The following is a 12,241-nucleotide window of genomic DNA, read 5'->3' on the forward strand; positions in this document are numbered from 1 at the left end:
AATGATTATACAACAAATTAATCCTTTAAGGAGTTGGTATTTCAGACAATAATCATATTTCAGGAATTAATTAACATTGTCCAGGATAACAGAGAGGGCTTGGAATTGAACGGGTTACATCATCTGCTTGTCTATGCGGATGACGGGAATATGTTAGGAGAAAGTTCACAAACAATTAGGGAAAACACGGGAATTTTACTGGAAGCAAGTAAAAAGATAGGTTTGGAAGTAAATCCCGAAAAGACAAAGTATATGATTATATCTCGTGACGAGAATATTGTACGAAATGGAAATATAAAAATTGAAAATTTATCTTTTGAAGAGGTGGAGAAGTTCAAATATCTTGGAGCAACAGTAACAAATATAAATGATACTCGGGAGGAAATTAAACACAGAATAAATATGGGAAGCTTTTATCATCCAGTCTGCTGTCAAAAAATCTGAAAGTTAGAATTTATAAAACAGTTATATTACCGGTTGTTCTGTATGGTTGTGAAACTTGGACTCTCACTTTGAGAGAGGGACATAGGTTAAGATTGTTTGAGAATAAGGTGCTTAGGAAAATATTTGGGGCTAAGAGGGATGAAATTATAGGAGAATGGAGAAAGTTACACAACACAGAACTGTACGCATTGTACTGGGTGTTCATTTCAAAGTGTGTCATGACGTCACTGTTGGTGAGTCAGCGATTTGAAGCAAGTTTCAGCTTTTATGTCAGAGAAGTTGCCTATTAATCAAGGCGTTCAATCTGAACTTAAGAACGTGTACAGTATAACTTGAATGTCGTAGCAACAGATGGTGGTCTGTATGGTCTGTGTGCTACCATAACCTCTTTCGAACTGTGTTTTGCGCGGGCAAGTCGTACCCAGGGTATTTGTTATCATCGGTTGCGTACGGCAACATTCCACAATACAAATCAAATGCTCCGTGTCCATGTTGACCGTCGAAGTTAATGTCAAGAAATACGTAAGTAATCGTCTTAACCCTCTCCCCATATCCCGACAATAAGAAAAAAACTCACCTCAGTACGTGTTTTCAAACAGTTCACATTCCTGTCACTGCAGGCGTTACCATACGTATCGGTAAATACTCTTCAGAATGAATGCCGTACTTGGTAGGCAACTTCTCTTGCATATAGGTTATACGCCTTTGCGGAGATGTAGGAAGATTGAATTCTCTAGGCTCATCGGCTAGCCACATGATGACATACAGCGAGCCATGACACACTTTGAACTGAACACCCAGTATTCTTCACCTGACATAATTAGGAACATTAAATCCAGACGTTTGAGATGGGCAGGACATGTAGCACGTATGGACGAATCCAGAAATGCATATAGAGTGTTAGTTGGGAGGCCGGAGGGAAAAAGACCTTTAGGGAGGCCGAGACGTAGATGGGAGGATAATATTAAAATGGATTTGAGGGAGGTGGGATATGATGATAGAGAATGGATTAATCTTGCTCAGGATAGGGACCGATGGCGGGCTTATGTGAGGGCGGCAATGAACCTCCGGGTTCCTTAAAAGCCAGTAAGTAAGTAATTAACATTGTGCTGTTTAGTCAACTGTCCAAAACAGGTCTGAACCTCACAAGTGATACAAAGAAGGCACCACTTATGAGGCAACTAATGGGTTAGGGTGGCCAGTTCCTTTCCTCCTCCATTGCATACATGGTCGACTAACTGCATTAATTAACATTAATGAGTATTAAATCAATATACTTCTCCAGATTTTGGCACATAGACATTTTAATTTTCAGAATTTATTATTATCAGCTCTCATGAGAGAGAGAGAGAGAGAGAGAGAGAGGGAGGGAGGGAGGGAGGGAGGGAGAGGGGCGAGGGAGGGAGAGGGGGGAGGGAGGGAAAGAGGGAAGGAGAGAGAGAAAGAAGAGGAGAGATTGAGAGGAGGAGAGGGGGACATAGAGGAAGGAGGGGTAAGGGGAGGGAAGAGAGATAGGGTAAAATTTTAAATTATGGTTTATTTAAAGACGCTCGCAACTGCCGAGCACACTTAAATGCCATCGATCTGGGCTGGGATCGAACCCGCAACCTCGAGCACAGAGGGCCAGCTGGGGGAGATAGGGTAAAGGGGGAAGAGGGAGAGGAGGATATAGTGGAGAGAGTCAATTTACCTGTGTACCCACACTCCTTAATGGATTAGTTATTAAGTCATTATCAATTACTTGTATTAAGGTACATAATTCAAGATTATGATTTAGATAATATTTATAACAATTCATAACTTTAAATGCAATTTAAATTATAATATTCTTTTATAAAGAACACGTGCAGCTATAAATTTACGTACTTCTTTCAAAACAACATACATGCCATTAATATTTAATTTATTATTAAAGTACATACTCATGCTGTGTCTAATCTAACATTGTACCTCAACAGTGGTGCATCACACCCCCTACATATATGACTCATTTACATATCAGTTTTCGTAATTTTGAAAGTCAGATAACCTCTATTAATTGAGCTGAAGTTTCGTACCGTGTGGTGTGATTGAAATAAATGCATAAAATAATATAACAAGTTTATCAATGAACTCGATTAATTCATGTAATGATTTTATTTATGTATGCTGTGTCAAGGAGACAAATGTCCTAATTCTTTATACTCTCGTATTAAAACCTTTACAACCTAAACACCAAGAACACTAATAATATCTGTACCTCATCTAATTTCTCTATTAATATTGCTCGTTTCTGAACCACAGTGGCAGTAAACGGAAAAAAGTGGGTATGTCACACCAGATGCAGCTCCTAATTTGAAATCAAATGCCAATTCGTCATTTTATACATGTAATCAGTCCTGAGATGGATAATTTGTATATTTTGTTCTGAGTGTTAAGTTAATAATTTAAACACAAATTCATTAGTATGGTACATAATACCTTTAATTTGTTAATTATATTTTATTGTAACATATATAACTAATATAACTCATACTGTACACTTATATTGCAGGTCCTATATACAATACTATTTTAGTTTAGGTTTTTATATGTTTATTACAAAACGTATTATAAAGATGAGGAATAATTTTAATCTGACAGTGATGGTAGTGGTGGTGAAGATAAAGATGGATATGAGTAGAGAGCGGAATTTTAGGCCCTAAAAAGTAGTACTATAAGCGCCTAAAATAGGCTCTTAAACTCCTTTATTTAGGCTCTATAAAATAAAAAATAGTTCTTTTTGTTAAATAATGTCACTAATATAAGAGTGTTTTTCATTCACCAATCACAATTCCATAGTTTGCTTCACAGTAGATGATCAGCACCTATTGTGGCTATTGTGTCGCTCACTGCTGTACTAACAAATTGTGAGAAAAAAGGAAGGGGTTGTTATCTGTCTTGGAATGTAAGAGAATGCTTATTCGGGTATAATCCAGCGAGTTTGTGTTAAATTGCTGACAGACAGAGGAAGATGATATAATAATAATAATAATAATAATAATAATAATAATAATAATAATAATAATAATAATAATAATAATAATAATTTGTACTGCGGGAGTTCTTTTACATGCCAGCAAATCTACTGTCATGAGCCTGTCGCATTTAAGTACACTTAAATGCCATTGACATGGGCTGGGATCGAACCTGTAACCTCGAGCACAGAAGGCCACTGCTATACCGACTATGCTACCCAGGCCGACTGAAAGTTGTAATTTTAGGATTAAAAGATTGTAAGAATGAGAAGGATTGGCCCGGAGGTACTTCTCTATTGTGTCGTTCACTGCTAGGAAGGAGTTGTTGTTATCCGTCTTGGAATGTAAACGGTACAGGATGTTAAGAAAAACAGTAAACAGTTACGAAAAATTATGCAAAAATTAAAAAAAAAAAAACTTAAAAATAGGTACTAACATTAGGCATTTTTAGGCACTATAAAACCCCTTTATTTATAATTATATTTCCATGAAAAATGCCAATATTAAATCTCAAGCCTGTATGTATCAAGGAAAAAAATAGGTTTTTGCCTAAATTCCGCTCTCTAAATATGAGGAAGAAGAAGAAGAAGAAGAAGAAGAAGAAGAAGAAGAAGAAAAAAAGAAAAAGAAGAGGAAGAAGAAGAAGAAGAAGATGATGATGATGGATTGTGATGTCATCACATCACTGTCACATTCATGGTTTAATTTTCATCTGACTATTTGACCTTTAAGAATTTAAAACTGATCTGACTATAGTTTTTGTGAACGTCCTGTATGTTTATTTTTCAGGTCTGCATTTATGAAATTTCTTGAAAAATACATATAGGCTACGTACATTGTTTCAAACCTGACCCAAGTCAGTTAATTCTAGTACGAGTACATTCACAATGACATGACAGTACATTAAATGTTATGAAAATTTTATCAGGAGCCACAAGTTTCTTGGGGTTACCTTCTATTTGCCTGGTTGTTAACGCACGAGGGTGAAAGGAAATATATTTATGTTGTCACTGAGCAAAGTTATGAATCCTCCATCTCCAATAAAAATTATTAATACTTGTACGTCACTTCGGAGTGTATGTGTTACTACATATGGGCTATTCCATAGAAATATAGAGAAAATTGACCTTGCAATTTTTAAATACAATGAAACTTTTTCTGTTCGTTGACAACTGTGATACAATGCTTTGTGCAAAGTTTGAGGCATCAGAACTTCATAGTGTTTAAATTAAAAATTCGTATTTTCATAAAATTAGCAACTTTAAACTGTTGTGGCTCCGAAACCCTTTCACCCAATGATCAAAATCATGGTTTATTTTGATGCTGAGAAATTAAAGTTTATATTGACATGTAAACAGTTTTCTTACTTTTTATGGAAATGGAGAAATTTAGATTTTTCTTCATTAAGACGACTTTGACCACGAACAAATATTTTTAAAATATATGATTAGATTCCTCATTGAAAGTACAAATAAACACATATTTTTTACTGGTGCACCGTTGATAAGAAAGCATTGAAAATATCAAATAAAGAAAATAAATAGTACGCGCGTGAAGTAACCAGCTGACTGTGAGGCGGGAGCTAGCCAAGACAAGCAAGGCCAGGAGACAAACACGTGATGTTTCGTCTAGTAGCGCATAGCTGGGCTAGCTTTATCATAACACTCGCTTATCTTCAGCTCTTGGCCAGTGCGTGCAGTACTGCGACGTTCAAGTCTAGGCGTGTGAAAATTTATTTAATACCTTCTAAACTTATTGCCAAGCCACTAAGCAAACAATGTCGAATCCCTCTTAATAATGCAAGGTTTTTTCTCAATATTTTTTACATTTTTACAAATTGGCAAAAAGCCTAAAAGTAGGCCTAAGTAAAATCAGATTATCTGTCTCTCTGCATACAATAAAAATAAGGATTACTTCTTATCATAACCTACCAAATGCCAGCTTCAAAATGAGCTCCCGTTCAATGTTCTACAGTAAATGGTTCCAGAGTTCTGAGCGCTGAAAGAGGCTTGCTTGTTTTTATAAAATACGCTAAATTTGTCGCTCAATAGAACGAAAACCGTTTGACTTTCGATAGTATGTTTTTGAAAATGTACTGTCCTCAGCACATTGTATAAATAGGGAAAAAATTTGAATATTAAAAAAATGCGAGGTTTTTTACTGATCGATTTCATATGGAATAGTCCATATATACCAATATATTGTATGATATATATGTGTAGAAAGTATCTTTGCTATTGTTAAATGTGCATTCTTTTAACTGGGTGCAATGAATCAATATAATTCCCCAAAATTGTAGTACCGGTAATTCAAAATTGTAATATTTTGTCTTTCAAGTTCAAACGTTATCTTTGTTGTGTGACACACCACTGTTCCTCCTCCACTATAAATAGTAATTTCCCCTTCCTTCGTCCTTGCCTGCTGTGGCGAATCTTGTCGGGGGAGGAGCGAGGTGTGACGGCAGGACTGGACTGGAACTGCCAGGACATGAGGGAACTATGAGACAGTCCCGAGTCGGAGTGACAGTGGGAGTGTGCTTGCGACTCTTCTTCTGCGATCTCCTTCTCCAGCTGCACCAGACTGGGGGGCTCCACGTTGTAGCGGGATGCAAGGCGAGAGACTTCCAGCAGACAGAGGATCACGTTTCGAGGTTGATTGTGGAGAACTGCAACACCAAATACACGTTTCTAGCTTCAAAATTACAACTTTTTTTTTAAATAAATTAATTGAGCCTATTGGGCCTGCTGTGTAGCGCTGTACATTGAATTTATTAACATGGTGTTGTATTTGCTCTGCAATTTGTCAATTATAGCTACGCCTACATTTGCATTTTTGGCAGTGATGTCTGTAATTGGCTCTTTTTGATTTGTTTTTATTTGGTGTTTTCCATTTATATCTGTTTCTGTCTTTTTTATCTAGGTGGTATCTATTTGTTTTTTTTTTTCCTTCTCTTTTCCATTTTTAATTTGTAATTACACTTGAATCTGTTTTACCTCTTTTTTCGTGTTGTGTGCAATATGTTTTTTTTTATCTGTACTGTCTATTGTAATTGGGGCTTTGCCCTGTTATGGAAATAAATAAATAAATAAATAAATAAATAAATAAATAAATAAATAAATAAATGAATAAATAAATTAATTAATAAATTAATTAAATAAATAAAATAAAATAAATAAATTTAAATACAATAAAATAAAAATAAAATAAAATAAAATTAAAATTAAAATTAAATAAAAATAAAATAAAATAAAATAAAATAATATAAAATAAAATTAAATTTAAATTAAATAAAAATAAAATAAAATTAAATTAAATTAAATTAAATTTAAAAATAAAATTAAATTTAAAATTAGATTTAAATTTAAAAATAAAATAAAATAATTAAATAAAATAAAATAATTAAATTAAATTAAATTTAAATAAATAAATAAAAAATTAATTAATTAATTAATTAAATAAATTAAATATAAATAAATTAAATTAAATTACATTAAAATAAATTTAAATAAATAAATAAATTAATTAATTAAATAAATAAATACATTTAAATTAAATTAAATTAAAATTTAAATAAATAAAATAAATGAATAAATAAATTTAAATTAAATTAAATTAAATTTAAAATTGAAATTACATTTAAATAAATAAACATATAAATAAATAAATAAATAAATAAGAAAATCAAGGTATTGTGACTTTTAATTCACACAACAATGTTACTTTTATTCATAACAATTTTATTTCTGAATTTAAACACTCCCGTCAACAATGGGTATTTCACTCCAGACAGCAACACAGTATTCGATATTGCACTCCACAGACGACAATGACAATTCACTTGGATTATTGAGAACAACAATGAACTACTTATCTCAACTAATGTTCACAAAGCACTATTTACAAAACAAAACTGTCAGTCCTCAGTTCACAGTTCGTTTGTCTTGGCTAGTTCTTCTATACTAAAAGCCAGGTTATGAACCGACTAAACCGGAAGCAACGTTTTGTTGCTCTCTTTCTGAGCTCTGTTGCCACATAGTGGCGCGAGATTCAAAGCATGTTCGGCGTTTGGTTTTTTTTTTATTTTATTGGGTTATTTTACGACGCTGTATCAACATCTAGGTTATTTAGCGTCTGAATGATATGAAGGTGATAATGCCGGTGAAATGAGTCCGGGGTCCAGCACCGAAAGTTACCCAGCATTTGCTCGTATTGGGTTGAGGGAAAACCCTGGAAAAAACCTCAACGAGGTAACTTGCCCCGACCGGGATTCGAACCCGGGCCACCTGGTTTCGCGGCCAGACGCGCTGACCGTTACTCCACAGGTGTGAACTCGGCGTTTGTCACCGATATGTTTAAAATAACTACTGTCTATAGTTCTCGATAACACTATCAACAATATTAGTAATTAAAATTACTGTTTTTAAGAAAGTACAAGCTAATGACGTTGGTTCGAAATGCGACTCGTAATGCACGTGGTACTGCAAATGAACTGGGAAGTTTGGCTACACTGTCTCCGTGATTCTGTTGCCAGATTTTCGTTAGCAGACGACATTTTCACGTGAGGTCCAATGAAAAGCTCCGTTCTCCTTCCCCCCTCCGTCCCGCCAAACTCAACGTGTCATCGCTGCACAGACGACCCCTCTAACCCGCACTTTCCTCTCGCCCTGCCAATTACTTCCTGTTTAGTCGGTTCATAACCTGGCTTTTAGTATAGCTCATTCACTCAAGTTCACAGTATATTGAACCCAAGACTTCCAGAGACAGTCCACTGAACTTCGAACTCAAGACTTTCAGATAAAGTTCACTGCACGCCGAACTAAAGACTTCCGGCCGCGTTGCTTCCGCCTGGACGCTCACTGCTGCTTCACAAAAACTGACTGAACTGTCCAAACTAAAATTGGCTGTGCAGCTCACTCGCGTCTTCTGTTTATTACTAAATCATAGTTTCCAGAAAGTACTGTTTCGAGTGTATTCCACCTGTTATTCGCGGTTTCTGTTTCTGGACGATTCTTGGTCTCCCCATCACTCGGACTCCAGACGTTCCCCTTACGTCCGTCCCCTCTAGTCCGCGCGGCCGCAGTCTCCGTACCCTTCACCGCGCCGCAGTGGCTGCCGACTTGCGTCTTTCCCTTCTGCGCCGCCTGTCTTCTCGCGCGCCCTCCCTTCTGTGGGACGCGTGATCGACTTCTGAGGCAGCGAGAACTTTCCATCATGGTTGCCACAGTATATTCAAAGTTATATGATAATCAGTTAGCAGAAATTTTATGTAAAATACGAAACAAATACAAAATAAAATTTTAAAAAGCTACAGGAATCCCTGTTTTGAAAAAGACTGCCCATTCCCCAATATTTTTAAACAACGAAAATAAAACTCGTAATACTGAAAAATAATAATTATGCACTTACTGGTACTCATAAATATATGTAGGCCTAGATGTATTTCTGCTATGCACTACATCACACGATTATATGGACATGTCCAGTACAAACTATTAGACACAATATTGTATCCACATTTCATATTCTGTGACATTAAACAGTAACTTTAAAATATGAACAACAAGACCAAATTATTAAATACAGTTCATACCTAGATCGTCACTCTCAAACAGAAGGTTCTGGTGGACGCCAAGTTTCCGACAAAATTGAATGAAATTCTCCATGTTGTCCCTTGAGAAGAAACTTCTCCGGGCAGCATTTTCCCAGCATCGACCTTTGATTGTTGGAACAGGCTGAAAGCAATAACGAAAGTCTGAAACATGCAGCAAATATGGCTGTTCCGTGTGTAGCAATGTGCTCAACAAAGTAATAGAGCGTTACCTGTCTGTAATTCATTTCAGAAATTACTGTAGAATAAAGCCAAGAAACCAAACAGTGAAATCAGAGCTATCAAAATGTTTCTCCTTCTTCCTACCTCATATTATTTTAGGTAAGTTAAATTAGATTTCAACATGTAGGTAAAATGTACTACGTAATGAAAATTAATTACATTTTTGAAACAAAATCATCAGCACATTTGCACACACTGGAATAATGCTAATTCTGTTAATTACTTATAAGTAGAGCCCGGATTTCCATGCAAATGGAAGTTTTTATATGAGCTTGTTACACTTCTCAAACTTTGCAAATATTCGTTTTATGACATCGATTTCAAATAACAGTACTTTTCCGTGCATGTTTGCATGTTTTGGCATTTTTTAAAGGTAAATTCATACTTAATGCATATTTTGAAGATTTTAGATTTAATAGCACACATTCAGACTTTTATATTACATATCATGTCCTTTTTTCTGATTTTGGTGCAGATATTATCTTGCATAATAAGAGTCTAGTGCCTTTTATGAATGTTGCTTCATAGAATCTGATATTTCCATGTTGTTTGCCTATTCACAGGGGGAGGGGGGGAAGCTACCGGTAATACGGTTTCGTGACATCCTACCTGACAACTAATCTCTGGACTTTCCACTAAATAATGAAAGAAAGAAATGCAGAAGCAGCATGCTTGCAAACTATAATTTAGTATACTTTTGTGTCAAATTGTGAAATGTTGCTATAGCTCCTGTTAGAACTGTGAGAAGAGATTTTGTGTCAAAATGGATTCGGGGAAAGAATTTCTAAAGACGAGCAGTGATGTAGTTTATCGTGATTGTTATAATAAAGACGTAAGTACTTGTGTATTTTGGTGCGCGTGATAGCATCGCAGTTAAAGCGTAACAATGCAAAGTCGAAAGGTCGCTGGTTCGATTTCTGATGGAGTTATGGTCATGCGAAAAAGCAAAAGACTTACAATTCAACCTCACTTTTTCCCAAATTTCTTTGCTTAAGTATGCACCTGTCACTTTCTGTGACGTAGAAAAATCATTTTCTGTGTTCAAGAACAAGCTTCAGAGAAACACATGAGCTTAAATAAAGAATATTTTGAGAAATTATAGTACGTTTCCCAAAAAATAAAAATAAAAAATGTTGTTGTTTTCTAATGCCAGGCGTTTGACAATAAAGTCATTTGACCTCTTGCACTCCAATATTTCTCAAAGATATTATCATGGTCAGCCACTGAAGCACAGATTTTGAGGTGTTCCGAATCCATTTCTTGGTTTCAGTTGCACAATGGGCAGTTAGGGGACTGATATATTCCAATTCTATGCAGGTGTTTGGCCAAACAATCATGACCTGTTGCCAATATAAATGCAGCTACAGACGATTTTCGTGGTAAATCGGGAATTAAAAAAATGTAACATAATTTGTAGAACTCGATAGTGCATATTGTTACTGCTTTTTCGCTTCACTTGCACGTTTTGTCATATGCTTGAATGCATGCATGTTTTAAGGGACACTGGGACTAAGTTTTGGAACTTCTAAAGTTTTTGATCAATTGCTTTGAAATTCGATGGGCTTGTTGTGTCTGTACATTTAAGTCACAGTGCCAAATTTCATCACGTTCCATGCATTAGCTTGTCAGATATTCATTTTCACTTATTTTAATGCTATTAAATTAAGCGTAAATTCAAAACATCCTTGTCAGCTTCAGAATTGTTATTTAATTTTAACATTTTCTGTGAAGGACCTACATCTTATGATTAAAAAACTGCGCATGGATTTTTAAATTTGAGCATTCCTTAATGAAATAAAAATTTTCGTACAGATCATAAATTTTGCTTGATAATTTTCTTTAATTTTTAGAAGTTAAAAATTAATATCAGGGGTGAATGCTAGTCACAAAAGTTAGGCTTGCTCTTTTATTCATAGGGGAAGTTGGGAGGATATAATAATTCATACTTACTTACTTACTTACAAATGGCTTTTAAGGAACCCGAAGGTTCATTGCCGCCCTCACATAAGCCCGCCAGCGGTCCCTATCCTGTGCAAGATTATTCCTTTGCTGCGGTCGTGCCAGAGAATCAGTCCTATTCCGAGGCTTATTATAGGGATACGTAACAAGCTGTTTTTTAAGGTGATGGGTTGTTAGCCCTTCGCCCAACCCCCAAGCTGGAGGACCGCCCCTTATCGGCTGTCCACGACTGCTTATTCAATATATTCGCAGCTACCCTCCATATCTGGAGGCCGTCTCCTCTATCCGCAACCTGAGGACGCGCCATGCCGTGGTGATAGGGACCCACAATACATGGTATAATAATTCATAGTTAATAAAAATAATCAGACCCACATAAATAATTTATTTTATAATTATGAAATCATTATGAGTCTTGGATCATATTCGCTTATCAGATGTAGAAGTTCGATATAATATAACAAACATGGCCAACAAAACAGTTTATTTAGTTTTTTCAACCCTGCCAACCAATGCACATTGTTGTATTGAGCTGCACTGAACGAGCGCACATATTCTCTATAATGTCTGTCTTCTCTTGAATAGTCCTTCGGGAAAATGGATTTAATAATAAGGTTTCAATAACACACAATTCCGAACTCATTGCAATACTTCAAACTAATGTTTAAGAATTAATAATACATGCAGCAGCTAACATATGCATTCCGCTCATACAATTACATTGCACTCGCAAATCACAGCACATTCCCGCTGTCAATACTTCTCTGTGTAACGTTAAATAGTCAGAGCTTCAAACAACACATAACAGAAGCATGTGCGCCTAGGACGGACCAAGGAGGAAGGCACTTGCGCGCGCATCATATTCTCGCTATTTCTACGTCTTTCCTGTAGGTCCGAGAAACGAGCAAGCGTTGCGATACTTGCAGTGTGCAACCTGCGGATGGTATTACGCCTATACAATGTTCCAAAAATCAAAATAAATTTTAATATACCTAATCCCATTTTGAGAAAT

General features: G+C 35.6%; 1 protein-coding gene across 3 annotated transcripts in view; it reads right to left on the minus strand.

Annotated features, from left to right (window-relative positions):
• The window catches only part of LOC138697652 (growth arrest-specific protein 2-like), a 385,325-nt gene that overhangs the window by 19,885 nt on the left and 353,199 nt on the right, over positions 1-12,241 (minus strand). For all 3 annotated transcript variants that reach the window (XM_069823084.1, XM_069823086.1, XM_069823085.1), the window contains exons 4-5: positions 9,031-9,172; positions 5,859-6,105 (exon numbers count right to left, since the gene is read on the minus strand). In XM_069823084.1, coding sequence (XP_069679185.1) covers positions 5,859-6,105; positions 9,031-9,172 — 389 coding nt within the window. The remainder of the gene's footprint in view (positions 1-5,858; positions 6,106-9,030; positions 9,173-12,241) is intronic.

This window comes from Periplaneta americana, chromosome 4 (assembly GCF_040183065.1).
Source record: "Periplaneta americana isolate PAMFEO1 chromosome 4, P.americana_PAMFEO1_priV1, whole genome shotgun sequence".
Taxonomy (NCBI): Eukaryota; Metazoa; Arthropoda; class Insecta; order Blattodea; family Blattidae; genus Periplaneta; species Periplaneta americana.